This window comes from Harpia harpyja, chromosome 5 (assembly GCF_026419915.1).
Source record: "Harpia harpyja isolate bHarHar1 chromosome 5, bHarHar1 primary haplotype, whole genome shotgun sequence".
Lineage (NCBI taxonomy): Eukaryota > Metazoa > Chordata > Aves > Accipitriformes > Accipitridae > Harpia > Harpia harpyja.
In genome coordinates, this window is record NC_068944.1 from 55,099,649 (window position 1) to 55,122,333 (window position 22,685).

General features: G+C 37.0%; 1 protein-coding gene across 1 annotated transcript in view; it reads right to left on the minus strand.

Moving 5' to 3' along the window:
* STK3 (serine/threonine kinase 3) overlaps window positions 1–22,685 on the minus strand; it is a 146,446-nt gene that overhangs the window by 71,216 nt on the left and 52,545 nt on the right. Inside the window, exons 7-8 of the mRNA XM_052786913.1 lie at window positions 4,057–4,194; window positions 1,470–1,595 (exon numbers count right to left, since the gene is read on the minus strand). Of these exons, the coding sequence (XP_052642873.1) occupies window positions 1,470–1,595; window positions 4,057–4,194 (264 nt within the window). The remainder of the gene's footprint in view (window positions 1–1,469; window positions 1,596–4,056; window positions 4,195–22,685) is intronic.

A 22,685-nucleotide genomic window follows, 5' to 3' on the forward strand; every position in this document is an offset into this window, starting at 1 on the left:
TCTTCAGTTGAGGTGGACCAAACTTGTGTTGCACCCTTCCACCAGCAGTGGGAGAGGGAAGGTGTACACCACATACTGAGCTGGCATGGATTGTTTCGTCCATGCCTGGCAATCTGATTCCCCATCTGCACCTCAGACTAAGTAATTACATGTCATACCTAATTTGGGGTTAATGCAAAAGACATCAACAACGCCCAAGTGTTTGAGGTCTACGGTTCAGAAGGCAATAGTAGGGAGGAAAGCATGCTAGTAAAGACATTAGGTTTTTATGTTGGTAATAAATCAGTCTCTTCAGAGATCAACTATTCATTATATCAAGTCACAAACATCAACTCTGCATGTCAAGTCACACATCTCCACACAGGCAATATTTCCTAACATAAAAAGAAATAATCCCAACCTTCCCTGCCTGTTTTATTACTGACTGAGCAAATACAATCCAGAGTAAACCATCTTTATAAACACAAGCCATCAATATTCTTAGACCATACTCTTAGAACAGAAAAACTTCCAGCAAACAAAAGACCATACTGTCTGTTGTGATACAAAACACTCCACAGAATCTGCTTGAAAAATATTCTTATATATAGATCACCACCTAACACTCTGTAACACATAACAAGGACTCTACAATTTGGGATAGGGCAGACTGCATTACTGCACTGCTCTCTTCTGTTTGCTCAAAGCTGTAAGATTTCTACTAACATTCCAATCTCAATCTTCTCTGCATGTTACTCCTGAATGACCTTGGTTCTCATTGTATGTGTGGCAATACACTTCTTTGAAGCACATACTGCTGCATTGCACAAGACTGCCCTAAAATAAATCATGTAGGGAGAGTAATAATGCCAGGAACACTGACTTATTCCTAACATTGCCAAACAATTCTAAATGCAACCTATTTATCACACGACCTGATTCTCTCCTCAAACATATGCTGACATCATCTGAAGAATGAATGCTGTCAACCTTTTCACTTCATAGGTGCAACTTGATTCAAACCATATCGTAATCACCACTTACTGTGTGTCATAACTAACTATTCTGTGCATTAGACTTAAAAAAAAAAATTGAAAAAAAAAAAAAATGCCCTGAACTGAAAATTAAACCACTTGTCTAGAAGCCCATATGTGAAAGTGGAATCTTAACAGTTTAGGGTTTTGTTTTTTGTTTTGTTATTTTTTTAATGTTAGTCTGAACAGCTGAAGTTGACATGGTTTCTTTTCCCACCTCCTAGAAAACCTTTTTACTAGGACATCTCATGGAAGAGTGCTGAAAGCTGGCTCCTACAGCATTACTCACAGCAGCTTTACTCATCATAAGTCGCAGTGGAATATTCAGCCCTCATAGGCTAAAAACCAGGTAGAAACCTGGTAAAGAAAAGTATTTGAACACAAGTACAGGAAGTAGAGGAAAAACAGCAACTTATCTATAAAGTACAGATAGTTATAGGAAAAAAGGGTACACACCGAATTTTCTTCCTCTTCTTCTAGCTCTCTCTGCTGTTCCTCATGTCGCTTGGCCTTTATCTCCATAGCTTCAGTGATTAGGTCCCTTAAAATTGAAACTGGCTTGGCATTCTTAATAAATGTATGCTAGAAAAAAAAAATTAACTTTTATAACATCATTACAATAGTTATGCTTCAGATGTAATTACAAGTATTACTCAACACCACAGATTTCAGTGATAAATAGAATTTTACATTACACAATAATTAAAATCTACACTAACACAACATACAATATCTTTTAGCTGTTTCATAACTAAAATCTTACTTTAACTATTTTTAATAACAGCAAGCCTTGGGAAATGTAATCATATAACAACTGTTTTATAGTTAAGGATATAATTTTCCAAAGGAAACGTGCAGTAAGTAGTAAATAAATAGAGTGGTGATTGTCTGACATAGAAAAACAAACATTTTCAGATATTTAGTTACAGAATTTAATTAATCTTAACAAACTGACAGCATAAATTAGTGGATGTAAGCAGAGCAATTATGGCTGCCTACTTCAACAAACCTGTACTTTATATGTCATAAAACATTTCTTGATCTATGATGCTGAAATGTGGAATAAGCAAAAAAATACCTTACTTTTAGCAGGAAGATTAATTTTTAATTCAAGGCCATTTAAAACATCAATTCTTCCTTTAAGACAATATGTGCATGATACCATTTACATTCATTTTGCTGTCTAATAAACACCTGCTGTCAGAAAAATTCTCATTTTTGCATTATTATATGCAAATACAATTTAGGCAAAACCTAACTCTAAGCACCTCAAAAATGTATTACTAAATATTAGAAAATTGTTCCATGAAGAACAGAATTGATGAGGCCTAGTGTCCTACTATTTACTATCTACCTTCTCCCTTGATATATTAATTCAATTACTCTCCTTTTTCATCCATGATGTTTCCCCACAAGCAGTATTTTCATTCCCACTCACACACACCCACAGCACCTCCAGCTGCATCACACATGCTCCAAATTCCAGCTGGGGGAAAGGGCCACAGTATTTGGTTTTCTGGCCAGTAAGCATGTGGAAAGAGGAACACTGAAGATTTTTTTCTTTTTTTTCTTACTTGCACACATTAATGCAAGTTTCTTCTATCCAGCTGCCAGTATTCACCTAACCATATGAACTTCAAATCTTTAAGGTCTCAAGTACTGATTCATACATCATATGAAAATCTATAACTTCCAATTTTTACTCTCCTTGCAGTCTATATTTTGGTGTTGTCACAGTGTGTAAAATAAAATAATCATAACATGACTTATTAATTTGATGATCTATTAATGGAAACTACTTTGCAAAGTTTTTGTGTTCTTCTTGTAGTGGAGTTCACCGGAATGTAAATTTTAAAAGAGGCTATTGCTAGCTAGAGACAGAATAAATCTAGCATGAGTGTCTTACAGATGAAATTTCAGAAGATCAGATTCTTATGTAGACTGATGAACAAAGAAAATTAAGAATAATATTTACCAACAGCAGTGAAAAGCGTAGAACACTAAATTATCCAAAAGTTTAATGAATTAGGAATCTGGAAAGTAAAAGGAGCAAATGACATAGCAAAATTTTTCACTTCTGCCTCACTACCAAAGCAAGCTTATTTACAGGAAATTTTAGATTCCATTTCAATCATCATGGAACCTATTATAATTTTTCTAGAAACCTCCCCCCACCCCATCTCTTTCACTACCTTTGGTCTTTGTTTTTCCTTAGTTACTTGTAGGCTTATTATGACAGCTCTGAAGGCAGTGGATAACACAAATATGGAGTCAAAGGAAAAAGCTTTCTTCATGTTTTCTCTCTCCCCCATGTACTAAAATATGTGGACCCTGTAAAATTATGTCAATTTCACAAAGACTAAATCTTTCTTGATAGATCAGTCCCTCCTGTTTGATTTTTGTAGTTCTTTGAAATTTCTCTGCTTTATTTCTATCTCAGTACCAAAAGACGCAACTGTTAAATTTCTGCAGCTACTAGAAGCTCAGGTCAGTGAGCGGGCAAAAGCCTGCTACACCCTGCCCTGGTTCCACAGGTCCACATCACCAAATGTGGCTCAAATTTAAAAGTGCCCACTTGGTGTAACTCAGCCAAAGAACAAACTTGTTATACTGTCCATCTGCATCAGACCCTTCTAGGACACAGAGCAACTGGTCTGCTTAATTTGACATGACCAGAAGGAAAGACTGAATATACTCCATGGGTGGTCCACACTGAGGGGTAACCTGGGCTCAATTCCTTAACTTAACACTTGCCTGCATCCTGAGATCTATTGAGGGCCTCCCACCACAAAGCAAGGATCCAATTTTAATAGCAACAACCAGCCCTAAACTTTATATAGAGCAATTAATTTTTAGAAGCAGCAAAAGAGAAATAAAATGGGAGTAGAGATACAGGAGCTGACAGAGAAAAAGTGGAAAAGAAGTAAGGCATGATAATAGTTAAAATGAGATTTGCCCTTAGAAATTTTCACAACCGTTCTGGTTTGAGACTAGAGGAAAAAAGCCATAAAACTTGCATTTCCTCAGTAACTTAAATACTGACCTGTAGCAGCTGTGTTGCTGTAGCTCTTTGTTCAGGATTTTTCACTAAGCATTTCTTCACAAAATCTGTGAATTCATCAGACCAGAGCTCTGGCTTCCGGAAGGTTGGAGGGGGATTTGTAGGAATCATAAAAATAGCCTAGATAAAAATCAAACAACAATAGCAAGTTTAAACAAAACACATCATCACAGCACTGAAGCCAAGTAAATGAATTGCTTTATCAACCTTTCTTATCAGGCTAAAAATCTGGAAGACAAATTTTAAGTAAGCTAGGATTTCCACTCAGATGGGGATTCAGGAAGTAAATCCATCTGCTACTAATGTAGCTACTTCCCATTAGATTTTCTGTGTTTAAACTGTACCCCATTGAGCACATCACTCATTATTTATCTATTGCTGTTTATTAATCTCAAGAGATGATTTTGTTCTTTCAGAAATTCTTAGTAGAAATGATAGCACTGCTTGTTTAGACAGACACATATAAAGTTGCTGTGAAAAGCCAAGTTCACCTTCTCCTCTCTTAACTGCATTTAGCCTTATAGGAGACTTGCTTAGGAAACTTGGTAGGATTAGTATTTCCTTTTGCATTCATAATTCTTCAGATGTAGTTTTAAAACTTGCTTTTCCTAATAAGACTTAAAAGCATATGCTGAAAGACCTAAGACAACACTAACAGATGACAAAAATAAAATAATCAAGTAACTTGTCTACTAGCAGTGAGAATTTACACAAAATTGAAAAGGCAGCATTTTACCTATATAATAAATTTCACCCTGTAAAGAACCATATGCAGACAGATTTTTCAACTGGGAAAAAGGATTCATGCTATATAAAAAAATGTTTGTCCTACTTAAGATTATATATATTGTGCCTTTTTCTTTATGATTTCTTCCACCAGGTTCAATTCAACCATGTTTTCCAAAGTGAAAGGGAGTAAAAGTTCTTCATTTGTTTTTCTACAAGTACAATACATACTCAGAAAAGGGGGAAAAAAAAATAAATGAGAGATTATGCACACTCTTAACATAGGAGAAGCACCAGAAGCTTCAGCCTGTGTTCGAAACACAGGGAGGAGGGAGAGGGAACTTTCTGAGATTTTATCCATAACTCCTTGAGAAGTCTAACTGGCCTTGAAAGTTGGTTTAACTTGTTCAAACCCTCATTCTAAAAATCTTCTCATATGCTGAAGAAAAGCAGAACCCATGCAAAATGATGCAAAAACTTTACTATAATTTTAATGAGAAATTATTTCAGTACTGAATAGTTTGCTTTAATTCAAATACTTAAACATTTACAAAACTCATTTCATTATCTGCCTAATACAAGAATTACAAGAAGAGACCTGGGCATTTTGTTTAATAAAGATGTATGCTATAATAGCTTTATATTTTCAGTGGGCAGCCATGCCAAACTAGTATGTGAACTCAGATAGGAAACATGGCACTCTATTACCCCATAATTGGCCTTACCTACTTCACTTGCGATACAAGATCAATTGTCAGTACAAGTGAAGTGCTTCTGGTATGAAGCAGTGGCTGTTTCTGTCCTTGAAAGTAATGATCTCTTCTGAACTTTGAACTGATGACTTTTGATCTTATCTTCAGCTACTCTTAACAGCTAGCTCGGCAGTAGCTATTGAAAACACACAGCTGTAACAGAAGACTAGTAACTTCTGTTTATGTGGTGTCAAAATGTATACCTCCTGTTTGATAATAAACATTGACCTGTCTCTCCACAGGTAAGCAAAGCTTAGTTTCAGTCTGCCTCAGCTCCAATGTTTTGGGAAAACTATTTGCCTTTGCCAATTATTTTCATCAACTACACAGCAGTTAAGAACCACAGCAAAGAAGTGACTTCTTTATAATTCAAAGGACAATGAGAAGAAAGAGGGAATTCATGAATCATTCTTTTATGGCAAGCAATAAAAGTCACAAAAGGAGATATTCAAGAGCTAGAGTTAGGGTCCTAAACCCACATTTATGCTTTGTATGTATGTTGAAAATACCTACTTCAGAAACATGTATATTTATTTAATGCTTAAACTGCAGGCTTTTTAAAATCTTGATACATGACATGAGCTGTGGTAGCTGAAAAAAAAAATTTGGATGCATTTTTGTCATGCAAGAAAACATGTAGAAACTACTTATTCCAAATGTTTAGTCCAACTTGTTAATTAAGTCATGTACTTGCTAGCATGTACCTCTCCCCCCAGCTCTCAGCACTTCCTTTTGTTAACTAACTGGTTTTCAATTCCATCCTCCCCCTCTACTCCCTCATTTTGGCTTGCATATTTCTTTGCATAAAAGTTAAGTTCCCTCTCTCTTTCAAAATAGTCTATGATTTAGCTTCCAACTACTTCTGTTTCCTTCCAAGAAGCTTGCAAAGCAATCACTGGAGAATTATAAAGCTAGTCCCAAATCTCCAGGAATAAAACCGAAACACTTATCTGACAGGAATTTACTCCTCATTTTTGCTTCCATTTCTTGTCAAATACATCTCTTCTATCCTAAAAGAACTCTGTCCTACTTTAAAACAAAAAACTAAGCTGTTTCAGTCATTCCGTTCTGTGGGTGCCGAGGGAAGCAGGAAACCTAGGAGACTTGGTTTTTTCATGCTGCTTTCATCTTACTCTCTCTTTCTCCAGTCCTTGTATTCTCCCAAACTATTACTTGTAGTAATTTTTTGCCTCCACTCCACTTGTAAGTTTCTCTAGAAGTTTCCCACAGCTATTGGTATTAGTTCAGCTCTCACAGTAGGGCTCATGGCAGTGCTCAGACAGCCAGTGTTAGGCAACCGTCGCTTAAAAGAAAAACCAAATATAAGCTACCATCCACCCAATTACATGGGCTGAACTGGCAGTAACAACTGCAGGAAACATTAAGAGGAAATTGTTCAACAGAGGGAGCAGGCTCTGACATACTACAAAAGAGCTGGGGCTAATTCTTCTCTCTCTCCCACCTTCAACATCGCCTTCCACATTTCCTTACGTATCTGAGGCAGACTGGCAAGTATTACTCAAGGAACACATCAGATATACAGCCAAGGTGTTAGATGGTATGACTCAGTCTTCAGTTTTAACCATTCAATCATCCTTTAAAAAAAAATTTAAAAAAAAAAAAAATCTCTAAGGTGCAAGGTGTCAGAACTCAGGCCTGAGGGACCATGGCAGCTTAATCAGTGTTTGTCTTCACCTGTCTGTAATAGAGAGTCCATTCCAAATTTGTCCTGAACTGGCCCTTCCACCTCTGAACCTTGAGCCCAACTCTACTTTGAATCATCTTTCATACATTGCTCGGAGGCAAGTCCTACACCCTGCTGTGAAACCAGAATCCAATGCAGATTACAGTATATATGTGACAACAGCTGGGGGGAAGATGCAGGGCAGCTTTCAGTGGCCACTTCTTAATTGGGCACTAGACAATCTAACACAGTTTCTACCACAACTGTTGCCTGGAAGCACTCACTTGCCTGATAACCAGCAGTTACGGTTAAGCTGAATACTGGACTGAGGACCAGGTCTTAAATGAGAGCAGAACTGCACAAGTCAGCACATGATTTTATTATTCTTAAAGGGTCTAGCATTTTAAATAAAGTCCAGGCTGAAAACATTTTTTTCATGAAGTTTTTTCTATGGACAATTTTATTGGCGTGAAAATATAATTATGGTGATGATGATGAATTAGGAAATGCCAAAAGAAAAATGAGACCCTCATATACCACATCTGGAATTTCCTAATCAGAAAATCCTTGCAGCTCATTCTTCCTGTCAGTCAGGGTAATACATCTGTATTTCACACAGCCCACGAACTCATTAAATGATCAACAGTAATTTGGTAGAGCTACTATGTGTCTTTTGGGTTTTAGCTCTTGAACAACTTATCTCTATTGCTTAGTTAAAAGACTTGTAATAAACAGCAGGAAATCAAAAGTATAACTTTTTCTGTTATTGTTTGCCCAGTATCATGAATGCTGCTGAAGAAGACAGCAAAGATTTTTATATTGTGGCAATTTTATAATTTTCATGCTGTGAAGCTCCATTGCTAGAATCTACAGAGAGAAACTTTTTTATAAAGAAGGTAAGGACACAAGACATCCACAGGCAGTTTGTGACTCGTTTTTGGCACCACAATTATACTACTTAGTTTATCAATCTACTGCAGAAAACAAACTCCAAAATACATTTAAACTCAGGAACACATTTTAGAGTATGAAATCCTATTTAAGGCTGGGGGGGTTAAATATTGAATACTGTAACATTTTATTAACTTTAAAAACAAAGAATCAGCTGAAAGACACATTTTTCTCTTCTTTGTGATACACATCATAGAACTTCCCTCCCTTCTTGAATGGCCTTCAAAAAGGCTACTGAAACACTACTGATTATTCAATTACACAATTCAACAGCTGTCTAGAAATGAAATACCAGCATGGACAAGAAGGGTGACATACTAGCAGCTTCTACATTGGTTTTGCTTTGCTGAGCATTTTTTGGTTGGGTTTTTTTGTTTTTGTTTTTTTATTTTAATTCAGAACTACAATATTGTTACAACAAAGTTTTTTGCAAAACTTTGTGACAGTGAAAAACAAAGTTACTGAACAACACCTCGTGTGTTTAAAGACAAGGAAGTCAGTTTATGATCTGCTTCAGTGTTGATAATAAATTTAATTGTTAGAAGCACCCTAAAAATCATCAGCTTCCTTCTCTCGTCTGCAAACACATTAGTTAATGAAGATCTTCTAATGCGCTCACACTTTTTGTGCAGAATTACAAACACATCAGGTTCCATCAGACATTTGCCAGATACCTGATCCAAGGAGATTCTCAATATCCTCCGAGTTTGACAAAACCCCTAACTGGAATCTGAATGTGGGATGCAAAATGTTTGAAAAGCTTAATTATCTTTCTATGTGAAACATTACTTCTGTTGAAGAAGCCAATACCATTTTTTACTCTTTCTTTTTGGAAAGAAAAAAGTGGCTTCTCAGTCACGCACCAATTTTCATTCATCCAATTATATCTTCCTTTTTTGGGAGGCGTGGGTTAATGCTGCTCTTTACTAATCTCAGTGACAAGAGCAACAAGAACTACAGAGACGAAGAAGGAAACCCTCAAATCAAAACTGTGCATCTAGCGGCCCATGCAGTGATAGGTCCTTCGTTTTCACTGCCTGTCTCATACCTCACATACTTCTAACAGAGAAGCGGCTGGAAGAAACACACTAAAACGGAGCATTCATTTCAATTTTGCTCAGGAAAAACTGAACAATTTACCCTGAATTAAAGACTATAAAAAACCAAAAGTTGTCAAGTAAATTTCATCCTCTTAATTTACCACTAACACTCTTTTGAAACTGTGTGTCGTAAAAAGCATTTACTGAAGATACGTTCAGTGAATAAATACTCCAGACTGACCTAGCCACCCAATGGATAACTGCTTCTCCCTCATCTTAGCTAGAACACATTTTTGGTTTAAGCTAAAATATTGAAGAAGCTGTTACCAATTTAGGGGAAAAAAAGATGTTCAGTAAAGTTACTTATTTTTCAGTTGACATTAATAATGAATTATCAAAAAAATGTTTGGAAATGCCATCTGAAAACAAAACAAAACAAAACAAAACAAAAACAGAAAACAACCCCCCCCCCCAGCAATTACGTTATTCTGAAAGCTAGATCATCAAAACAGAAAGTAAAGAGTTTTCGCCTTTCACAAAACTTGAAAAACCTATAGTACCAAATATTAAAAAACACCTAGTCTTACCAATAAAACTACATTTCCAACATTAAGCAAAAACTTAAAGATTCCTATCACTGTTCAAACAAAAAGGCAGTTTCTTCACTGAGAGTTAGCAATGACTGTTCATCCAACCCAGTAACAGAATGAGAACACCGTGCTGTTACACCCACCTGCCTCACAAGCTCCCAGCGAAGCACAGCTAGAATTATCAACACAGGGCTAAGTGCAGGAAGGGGCAAGTGTAGATTTAGTCCAGAGAAATTCCAGACAAACAATAATTGATAGAGAATTTTTAATCCTAATGAAAGGAAATATATGTGACATTTAACATGCAATTCTATTGTGCTCACCTCAGTATTCTTTAGTAATGACCACTGATTAAATCACATACACAGTACTACATACAGTAAAAATTATGTTCAAATTATTTTAGGATAAAGTGACAGACACCTCACATATTAACACTAGGAGCATTTAAAAAAATAAAACAAAACACCAGAACAGAAGGGAGAAAAAAAATAAAACAAAACCCACACAACTGTTACCAGTGGTTTATCAGCCATTTACTGTCACAAGCTTCCCTCTGGAATGGCGACCTTTGCTGTTCAAAGCAAAGTATGATTCACTTAAGATGTAAAGTAATAAAGTAATAAACGCAGAGAAAAAATACTTAATGGAAAGAATAATCACATGATTAACAGCAAAGATGGGTTACTGAAAGATAAGCCATTTATATTGACCTGTATATTTATTAGTGCTAGTAAGTTCATAACATTTTGACAGCGTTACAATAGGTTAAGAATGTAAAGATACCAATCTCAAACATTTTGCAATAGTGCAATTGTAAATCTACTGAAAAGAATCAATCCTTGCCTTGTCAGCACCGTCACGCAACAGAACTGTGCCTCGAGATTCACCTCTGAACTTACTCTTTCTACTAAAGGTGGGAGTTGGACTCAATGATCCTTATGAGTCCCTTCCAACTTGAGATATTCTATGATTCTGTGATACTTCCTTTAAAAAAATTGCTTTATATTTCAAAAGAATATTACAGATAATTTGTTCTGTGACAACAGCTTGAAGTTGGCATTCTAAGGCCACAAGTTCATTCAGTGTGGGGGGTTTTTTACTGGTTTTAAACAAGCTCACTTATACAACTGATTTTTAAATCCCATCACATATCATAACTTTAAAGTTCTACCATGTCCTGAGACAAATCTGCAATGATATATTTAAAAGGCAGAATTTATTGCACTGGCTGTTATCCAATTAGCAAGACAAAGAGCAAGTTCCCCCTGCTAACTCATCTAAAAGGATCGTGTCATCTGCATATGTCTGTTCATTCTCAAAACCTTTTTTCAGATGAGTAATGAAAATATTTATACCACCAATCTTTTCCCAGAAATATCACCTCAGCATGCTGTCCTACCGTCAGCTAATTTATCAATTTATTGCGGGGGGGGGGGGGGGGGAGAATGTTTTTGAAAGTTACTTGACCTCTCGTAAGTCATCACTTGTACTGTCCAAAGAGATCTCAAAGCAATTCAACAAATGACTTGATAGAGTTGTATGCAGAGAAACAACTTTATCTGCACTGGCCTTCTTTTGCTTGCTTGTTTCTTCTTCCTCTCCCTTCAAGTCCAGCAGACCTACCAATATTTCTCCAGCCTTTCTTCCAACATATTTAAATAATTCCCTATGATTTGGGGAATTCTTCATAACTTTTGCCTGTAGGTTTTTCAACTGTTATCTTGTCCCAACTTTCCATCTTCTACTTTAAAATGGAATAGTTTGAGTTTTTCTATCCAATTCAGTAGGGCTGTTTCAATTTCGTGAACCCAACTCTTCAGCACAAAACATTGGTAAATTTTGCAATTCCGCCATTCAAATGAATGTTGTCCTCCCATTTCCTTTTTCTTTAGCGACATAACATTCAAGTCCCCATTTCATCTGCAAGGTTATGAACTCATTGACATCAGTGAAGTTACAACAGAAGAGACAGCCACCAACCTGATCCTCAAAATTCTCCCCTCCTTTAAGTTAGATAGCAAGTCTTTAAAGAAGGGCAACAAATGCCTTTCAAAAGTCTTTAAAAATGAAAAATGACACATGGAAATATCTGCAATCTCATAAAGGTTTTTTAACTGTTCTTTGGCTTCATTGGGGTTTTTTGTTGTTTCTTTGGGTTGGGGTTTTTTTGGGGGGGGTAGATAAGTGAAATTACACAATTTTTAAAGCAAAGCCATTCGCTGAAAACAAAAATAATTTCAGGCTACTCAAGATTTTGTGCTTGAACTACCCCAGGCAGCTAAAGGTTTTGAATTTTATTTTTTTAATTGACATATACAGGAATTTTCAGAGAAAAATACCTAACTTGCAAATAATCCCATATAGGTACAAAACAGTATAATTACTTAACATTTTATTGAAAGGTTATATTGAAAGTTCACATGCACAATAATCACAAGTCTCCACATTTTTACAGTATCCAGGGACAAAAAAACCCAAACAAACAAAAAAACCCCAAGATGACTAAAAAAATCCAAACACTACCAGAACACAAGACAATGAAAGTCAGCAAGTCTTACAAACACACACAAGAGTTTCAAACACCTGAAAGGAACTGCAGACACTATCTAGGAAAGTATTTCCAACAATTTCACTCACCAAAAGGAAAACCTAAATGAGCACAAATTAATTCATGATTATTGTTCTGAAAAGTACCCTCAATCTCAGCGTTGGGCGAGCAAGATACATTTAATCAGGAGGAGGTGCACAGGTGTATGCACATGTGTTTTTTTAAAGGTTTTTTTTTTCTGAGGGAGGGAAGAGGTTGGGGGGGGGTTAAGGTAGAAAAAAGAAATAGATATTAAGCTGTCTTTAGACTGAAAGAAATATCTGGTATAGTGGTTTAACCTTCTACTTCAATTTTTACTTGACACGGACTTGGAAAAGAAGTTATTTTTAAACATAGTTGTATAGGAGAAAATTTCCTTTTGATAGTGATGGGCAACACCTCCTGTTTGTGAGGAAATCACCATAACAGAGGGATGGGCCCACTTCAGACCACTAGCCAATTTGAGGTTCTACCATAACCCTCAGGGAACTTACCAACATTTAAGAGCCTCTCAGACCAAACTATACATTATGGCAGATCTTTGCTCAAGAGCCAGGCAACTCACTGCCTAAAGGATATTTCCCAGCCACACAGGTATCCAGGAATCAAAAGAGGAAGAAGGTATCTTCATAGATGTTGGTACCTCTCTCAGATAGAAGCATCCTGCTATCACTTAAATCCCCCCTTTCACAGAATTTGAGAGATCTAGAACATAAGAGTCTTGAACCTGAACAACTTTTTCTTTTTTCAGCATTGAACTTGAACAACTAGTTTCTTATCAGTTACAAAACAAGGAAATGGTTCTGAAAGTGCACATTACATGACTGAATCCGGGGAACACTCTTCTGAGTATTGAGAGAAAGAATATTTCTTTCACCATAGTTTCTTTTACTCCTGATTCAGTACTATCTTGGAAATTCATAGACATAATGCCTACAAGCTTCCAATTCTGTTACCCAGACTAAGAAACTTACTTTCCCTCCAAGAAAACTCCAACAATATAGCTTACTTTAAGAATAAAATCTTTTCTTCCCACAGTATTTTCTGCAGTTTCTGAGAAAATGAGGCATTGATTACATCCAGAAATACATTAACATTTACCGAGACATGAAGTGGAAAAACTGCGTTTGCAATTATATTTACTAATAAAAGAGTCAAGGAGTAAGTAACTTATATTTGTGAGAAAAAGCTGTAGTAAACTTGCTGGACATTAAATGTGAAACCTCTGCCATAACCACACACACAGTAGTAATGACAGAAGGCATTCAAGAAATATGCAGTAGTTCTTATTTATTCAGGATACGTTAGACCTCCAGCAGCAGTATTGTGTCCAGTTTTAGGCATCACACTTTCAGAGATGGGAACCAACTGAAGACGGTTCAAAAGAGAGCAACTATAATGCTTAGATATTTAAAAGCACAGTCTGCAAGGAAAGATTCAATGAATTAGGATTGCTTAGTCTAATGCGGAGGTGACTATAGTGAGAAACACGGTAACAGTCTCCAACATGTTAAATGCCCCTTCAAAGGGGGAGAAAATACTCTTTTTTTCAAGTCTACAAAGAACAGAAGAAGAAGAGCTAATGAGTTTAAATTTCAACAAAGAATATTCAGGTTACAGAGTAGGAAAGCTTCCAATAAACTACCTGAGAGAGCACGGGTTGCTCTCTCTCCCTGCAACAGCTCCTCTGCCTCTGATTTTATGCAGATTATGTAAGGACTTACATTTAAGAGTCAATACTTTGAGAGGTTACAGGTAGCACAAAAGAAAGCAGGAGTTTAATCTAGTCATGTCACAACTGGAATACAGTCTTGCTGGAAAATAATCTGCACACTGTGAATTTAAAAACCTACAGTGGCTGACAGCTCACTAGCATGTCCAAAGGTGACTTTGGTAATTTAAAAAAAAAAAAAAAAAAAAAAGGATTATTATGCTTGGTCAGCCTAGGTACAGAAACAGAATGACCATGTTTAAAAGAAGAAACATGGAACACAAAGGAACAATGCTCACAGCAATGTCTGCTGCTTCCTACTTCACCATTTACAATGGCAACAGATGAACAGGTGACAGCAAAAGCCAACCACCAGCACAAAGAAAAATGACCCATTCACTTGCAGTGTTCAAACTAAGAACTAAAATTCAGCTGACAGATTATAAAATTCCATATATTAAATGCCTACATCCCACTGAAATAATGGAAATGCCTAATTAATTACAGAAGATTTTCTAGTCTATGAAAGAGTAACTGAGTATTAAGTTCTTACATCTTAAAGCTGTCTACCTTCAAGCAAAGAAGGGAAACTTCTCCTGTCTCTGCTCCACTGACACCCAATGTACTGAGAGAATACAAGACTCAACAGCACTGCTTTCCCAGCTACCAGGTACGTATAGAGAACAGTTTTACTGTCCTTGCCTAGCCAGTATTTCCAATATTCTCCCTAATAGCTTCATAAAAATATCATTTACACTGTAGCCCCTTAATTTCATTGCTAGATTAGTGTAAAAGTTATCTACATCCTTTCCTGTAAGGAAATGTAGTTGGTAGAGCAAATCTAACTTTTTTTTCTACCCCATAGACCATGATGCAGACACAAGCAGTGGGAGGCATCATAAAGTAAAATCTCTTTTCATTTGGTCATTCAAATGTCCAGAAGTATAACCAAGGCATAGTATTACTTACACAATGACACTAGTCTTCCATTTTAAAAAATAACTACCCTTTTAAACCAAAGTGAATAATACAGCTACAAGATTGAAGTCAGAGTTAAAATTCAAATGTACCACTGGAACTGATACTTCAGTTCTTCATGGCACTTTGTTATCTTGGTAGGTGTAACCATTGCTCTCTGAAACAGAAAGCAAAAAATATGAACTACATAATGACATTCAAAAGTAGTCCTACCAAATGACAGAGGTAAAACAGTATACTAAAATCTGAACAGGCTAGGTATATAGAAAAGAAGTTATCTTCCTGAAATGGTATTGTGTCTGATGAAACTGGAATTGGTAATGATTGGTCATGATTTAATAACTGGTACAACATACATCCTAAGGAAGATTCTTCCAGAAAGGAAAATGTTCCAAAGAAAAAACAGACAAAATTCAAATGCCAATTATAATTTTTTAAAAGAAGACAGTAAAAAGGTAAAATGAACTATGAGCCAAAGTTGGCTCCCTGTATCTTCAGTTTTATTTATCAAACTGAAAAATCTCTCCAACTTTCTCTTTTCCTGTATAAGACCAAAACTATGAGATGTTCTGTTTGTATTACAATTACACTAATTCAATGCAGGTCACTTACTTTTTACTGAGTCCAGATGACATTTAGTAAGCAAAACATGGGCCAATTAGCTTTTAAAAAAAAAAAAAAAAAAAAGAAGGGGGGGGCTGATTGCCACTGGGTAGGTCACACAGTGGCTACAGAACACAATTGCTGGAATTACAGTTTGACTAACATCAAACACAGAACTGAAGCTAAAAACTACCTTTTTTTTTCTGCACACCTTCTAAATCTCTCACATTGAAATGTACTAATTTAAAAGCCATCTCTTTCCCACCCTGAGGTGACAGATATGAACAGAATCACCAGAAGTTTTTGTTGTTTACTCTTTCTTCACTCAATTTAAAAAAAACACATTTTTAATATTCTAAGAAGTAGAAACAATGTAGTTCCTACTTTATTTTTAATATCCCCAGTGGCTAACTAACCTTTTCAAACCTGCTCATTTGAACTTACCACAGTAAGAAAGAAAAACATAGCACTGGAGATTCAGTGAACGCTAAAAATAATAATGGTCTAAGCCTCTTCTATTTCTGCAATAACATTTGTATTCTTAAATCAACCTGAACTGCTATGTAATTAGCCATACAATAACTTTACTGATAATGCAGAGAAACTAGTTCCAGAGGGGTAGGAAAATCCTCAAGCTTATCTCCAAGAGGCAAATAAACAGTATGTCTTTGCTAATGTCTTAGTCGTGATCAAGGGCTGAATCTTTTCTGACAAAAACACTAGCTATAAAATCATAATTAAAATCTATGCTACTAAATAAAACATCAGTTTAGACTTAGTGTAACTGACTGCAAATCTGTCAATGGTATTCTTTCTAACCATGTCTGGATTTGGCATCTTTTTTTCTGAAGACTTCCAGCTCTTAAACAGTAGTATCAACTGCCAAAGTAAAATGTAGTACGTATTATAAAATAGTAGCCCAGTTTCTTGTTTATTCTATAACACACTGAATTATGCAAGTTAGTTATTATTTGTATCATCTCAAGGTTTCGTACCCATCTCTACTTCCTCCCAACATGACCTACTCAGCTTTTAACAAACTTCACCCAATACAGGAAACAGGAGTGTAACCCAACACATGCTAATTAGATGCCATTATGCTAATGGCATCTAATGCTAATTAGATGTCCTCCAGACTTGGTTATCATCTTCAAAATATTGCACACCCTAGAGGAAATACACAGAAGTCCTGCAGATAAACTGCTTAGTTGCCTGTACATGATATCACTCTACAGGATAAAGGACATAGAAAAAAATTTCTTCATGTAATTAAGAAAAAAGCCCACAGCATAAGATGTAACATTTTGAGGCCTGAAAGATATACAGACACTGAGATACAAGATCCACAACGGTGTGAACTGGCCTTGCATCTAAATTTCTTAGCTTAAACCAAGTTTTAAACAAACCTGAAGGGAGAATATTAAAAAAAAAAATAATAGCAAGCATCTATCAAGATTCCCAAATTATTTAAACTGGAATATTTTATTGCAACACTGACAAAATGTTATATGTTTTGGTTCTGATCTGTGGTCTGTGTTGTACTGCCCTGTCCAAACACTTACCTATTAATCACATTTTCTAAATTTTTGTTAGGGTCTGGTTTAACCTATTGCATTTTGTTCCATTCAAAGGTATGTATCATAGCTTCCCTACAATGACTGTCACTGCAGAGAAAAAAAACAAAACAAAACAAAACAAAACAATTGAAAGCAAAGCCTTGTTAGTGTAGGTATATCCAGAAATAGCATTCCTTCACAAACAGTTTAGGGAACAAAATTTACTGCCTATATTACTGGAAAAATTACAGTTTAGCAATGTGGCTGTTGCAATCACTCAAGTATGCAAACAACATAGCAATGGTTGAAGCAGTGACTAGAAATGCTGGTATCATATAAATGGGCCATATCATACCCTTAATTCCTAGCAGCTTGTCCCCACTTTATACAAAAAGACCTCAAGGCAGAAGCAGGGGAAGGAATTTTGAATGCATGGCATTGAAGACATGGCAGCCATATACAGTTACACATAAATGGCCTTTCCTCTCTCCTTCAACAGATATGTTAGCGTTCATACTCCTGGTTCTTCTAGCAATATAACTATACACTGAGTAAACTAAATAGTTCACACGAAAAGCATCTCAAAGAGCATCTTATCAAGACTCATCTCACTTGAACAACCTCCGAATGGCACAGTACTTTACAGCACATGTATGGAACTACCAAGTGAAGGCTTTGCAGATCTGAGAAGGGCACACTTTGAAAATGCTGAAAATCTCACCTCTCTCTCTTGCTCTAATTGTATGTATTCATTCCACTCAAGCAGCTTCACAGAAATTCCTCTATCCAACATGATGGTCCCCAGCTTGAGGTTAATAGTATCTAAAGAGCTCCCTATAGCAGAAACAACAGAGGCAAGAGATATTCATAAGCAAATAGAAAAATAAAGCATGCCTGACATCTACAATGTTAGCTGAAGAACGCATGCAATTTTGGAAAAAAAAAAAAGTATCAGCTGGTTAGCTTCCCAACATAAGAAAACAATAACCTAATCGCAACAAAAGTCTGCACAGAGTCACAAAATTAATCAAACTGCTCCATTCCTCTGCAGATCCAAGGTCAACAAAAAGGAAGACTCTATTAAAAGGTGCAGATGGAAGCAAATGACTACAGACCTGAAAGAATTTCTGAGGGATACCACAGTGTCTCAGAAGTACAGAATGGTTGAGGTTGGAAGGGACCTCTGGAGGTCATCTTGTCCAACCCCCCTGCTCAAGCAGGGCAACCTAGAGGCAGGTGCCCAGGACCATGTCCAGATGGCTTCCAAATACCTCAAGTATGCTCCAGCACAGTTCCTAACTGAATAGGGCTCCTAGCACTCAAATACAGCAGGACTGAAGAAAAACAGTACCTCGTGGAAGCCAATAAATTGAGAAGTAACACAAGTGATAAAAATCCTAAAGGCTTGACATGGAATAGGGAGAATTGTTACTTGCTGTGAATTTCCAAGGCAAAAAGACCTCCTTTGGAAGTCCCCCATCTCAAAGGATAAGTCTTGAAACATTGTCCCGGATCCAACTTTTTCTGAACACTGTCAGAAGCTGTTCCTGAGAAATGTTACACTACTGTATATACCTGGGGTTGAGCATAATGAACAAACAGCTTCATAGGGACTTGAACTTCCCTTGACTTCTTGCATCCTTCTTTTGCCAGTGTTCCTCAGGAGACTGACCCTCATTTGGAACAAAGCGATCCCTCTTAGGAGATTGCTCCTCTTGGTCATATGTACATGTAATGTCCTCAGGCCACAGATGAGCTCTTAAGTCAAAAGTTTCTGATGTGAATGATGAGAGATGGATAATAGTGATCATCATCTTTTTAGAAGAGGATGAAGACTGAAGCTATACCAGACAACCGGAGTCTCAGGGATATTGTTATGTTAGTTAGTTATGAGCTAGCACAGTGTGCATGTGAATTCCAGACATCCAGTCCATTCATCCAGACCAAAGCAATATGCTAATATAAAACAGGGCCACCACAGGACTTTGCATTAAGAGTGCCATGACTGTACCTACAAACTTTACATCTTTATTAGTCCTTAAATTTTTCTGGAACAGTCTTTCTGCTACCACTGTATTTAGAACTGATGTCTTTCCTCTGCAACCCTACACATTTACCCTAACACCAGGCTGCAAAGTGCACCCGAATCTATTTCAAATCAGAAATGAGAGCAACTGAATTGGAAGACAGCAAGAGCTGGAAAGCTGCTGAAGACTACTGGCTCAAACTTCAGGTAGAGAAAGGCTGGGCACTCTGCCTAGAGACATGGCACTCAGCCTGAAAGCACTGAGTGCAAGTGATAAAGCAAGGGTTTCTCTAGAACAGACAGCAAGACCAGAAAGTGCAGAGGGTGATATCTTGATTATTCCTCCTGCAGTTTTTCTCGGCTCTTTACAAGGAGCTACATGGGATGTTCTGAAGCAATGACTCAGAAACAGCATAGCACACCCCAAAGGGCCTTTCCTGTGGCATAGCCCCTGGCACTGCATAACCAAGGCCCCCAACAAGCATAGTGTCCAGTGAATTATCTTCTTTGTCCACAAATGGATATGCCCACTGAAGAAGGGACTAAGCCTTCATAAGTTAAAGAGGACATAAAAACATAGCTAGGAATGCCATAAAGATGATTAAACATTCACTTGAAGAAAATTCCACTTATTTTAAGCAGGCCTTTATTTTAAGCAGTGGCAAACTCCATAGACAATCCTAAATGATTCTATGATTCTATGATTCTAAATCAGCTGACATACAAAAGGAAAGGGAGATGCGAGATTCTTCCACCCTTCCTTTATATGCAGAAAGCTAAAAAGAGCAAGTGTGAGCATGCCTGTTACAGATTGCTGGGCTGTAACACCTTAGAATCACAGAATCATCTTGGTTGGAAAAGACCTTTAAGATCATGGAGTCCAACCATCAACCATGCCCACTAAACCATGTCCTGAAGTGCCTTGTCTACACGCTTTTTGAATACCTCCAGGGATGGTGACTCAATCACTTCCCTGGGCAGTCTGTTCCAATACCTGACAACCCTTTCAGTAAAGAAATTTTTCCTAATATCTAATCTAAACTTCCCCTGCCGCAACTTGAGGCCATTTCCTTCATCCTATCTCCAGCCACCTGACAGAAGAGACCAGCACCCACCTCACTACAACCTCCTTTCAGGTAGTTGTAGAGAGTGATAAGGTGTTCCCTCAGCCTCCTTTTCTCCAGACTAAACAAACCCAGTTCCCTCAGCTGCTCCTTAAGACCTGTGCTCCAGGCCCCTCACCAACTTTGTTGCCCTTCTATGTTGCCCTTACTATGTTAGACTGACACAAGCAATGATTTAGAAGGGAACAATGTAAAGAGAAAAGACAAATAATTCAGTTGCTTGAGTTGAAATTCAAGCACAGACTAAACTAAAAGGTTGATCTTAAAAACAGCAGCAGAAGTTTTAGATAGGATAAACTCAGGGTAAGTTCATTCAGAGATTCGATGCCTGTAATCATATTTTTTCATGACAATATCCAGTGACTGGAAGTCTAAGTTAATATGTTTTCATGTGAATCTGACTATCAGTACAGATAAATACAGAATGATTTACCAGGAGCTCTGATAAATTTTGCTCCAAAGGACATACTTGACATCCAGTTAATGTTGGGAATGCACAATAAGACCCACGTAAACAACAAACATTTTCTACACACTAGTTTAGCATTCCCGAGGCATCCATTCTTAGCAATAAAACTGACAAGAGCCTCAGTTTAGTATCAGATGGCAATTTAAGTTCATCATAGCTCTTAGGCATAAACATTTCGTAAAAAGCTATATAGAGACCAACAGTTCATGCTCATGTGGTCAGCAAGAAGACATCATGCAAGTTACTGAACAAACAATCCCTTCTGAGTGTTGGGAAACAAGGACATTAAAAAATAATTAAACAAATCCATGCTTTTTTGCCTGCCTGAAAATATCCAGCTGTAACAGGACATTATTTGCAAATATATATATAACATATGTGTGTATGTGTATATATATTGAGTTCTCTAAGAGAGATATATCCACACATATATATCCCTGTATAAAAAAAACTAACTCCATATATATACACATACGTGAGTTCTTTGATTATAGATATTGAGAGATATATATGGATCTTATATATACACATATATATATCTCTCAAAGAACTAACTGTATATATATATATAAATCAGTAAAAATAAAAATTCATTGTTTTCTTCACCTTCACTCAATGGAGGCAGGTTTCCACATGTTTGGAAGTAGCTTGTAACCATGGGAAAGAAATTATGAAGAATATAATGCTCATTTTTGACTGAAGATCCTGAGGCTCCTGACCATCTACTTATCTTCTGGAGCAAGTTTTTTAAATACATTGCTCTACCTTTGAACAAGATTTGCATGTATTTCCCTATGAAGGCTGTCAGTATGGGAGATGAAGCATAACTCTAAGGTACATGAGCACAAGGCACAGCAGTTAAGGAAGGGTGAGTTCTTACAATGTATCAGTTACATCACATTAGCTATGCACACTCATGCCCTGACCTTATGGCCACCGTTTTTTTCATTAGGAAGCTGGCTGTCCTGGTTTCAGCTGGGATAGAGTTAATTGTCTTCCTAGTAGCTGGTACAGTGCTATGTTTTGAGTTCAGTATGAGAAGAATGTTGATAACACACTGATGTTTTCAGTTGTTGCTAAGTAATGTTTAGTCTAAAGTCAAGGATTTTTCAGCTTCTCATGCCCAGCCAGCAAGAAAGCTGGAGGGGCACAAGAAGTTGGCACGGGACACAGCCAGGGCAGCTGACCCAAACTGGCCAACAGGGTATTCCATACCATGTAACATCACATCTAGTATATAAACTGGGGGAGTGGGGGCGGGGGGGATTGCTGCTCAGGGACTAACTAGGCATCGATCAGCGGGTGGCGAGCAATTGCACTGTGCATCATTTGTATACTCCAATCCTTTTATTATTACTATTGTCATTTTATTAGTGTTATCATTATCATTATTAGTTTCTTTTTTTCTGTTCTATCAAACCATTCTTAACCCACAAGTTTTACTTCTTTTCCCGATTTTCTCTCTCATCCCACTGGGGGAGGGGGGGGGGTGGCGGGGAAGTGAGTGAGCAGCTGCATGGTGCTTAGTTGCTGGCTGGGGTTAAACCACAACACTGGAATGCAGAGACAACAAAATACAGGTGAAATAAATACTACTGAAAAATCCAAAAGCAGAGGTTCCCTCAGTGAAGAACCCCACCATGGCTGGGTTCTCATCTTCACTGAAGTTCCTAACACACTGCAGCTAAATAAGTCATAAATACCAAATCAGAGTTAGGTGCAGTATGCCCTCTTCCTCTAATATGCAAACTTCACATACATGAAGACCAAAAAATGTAATTCAAACAAATCCCCACACCAAATTTTCACTG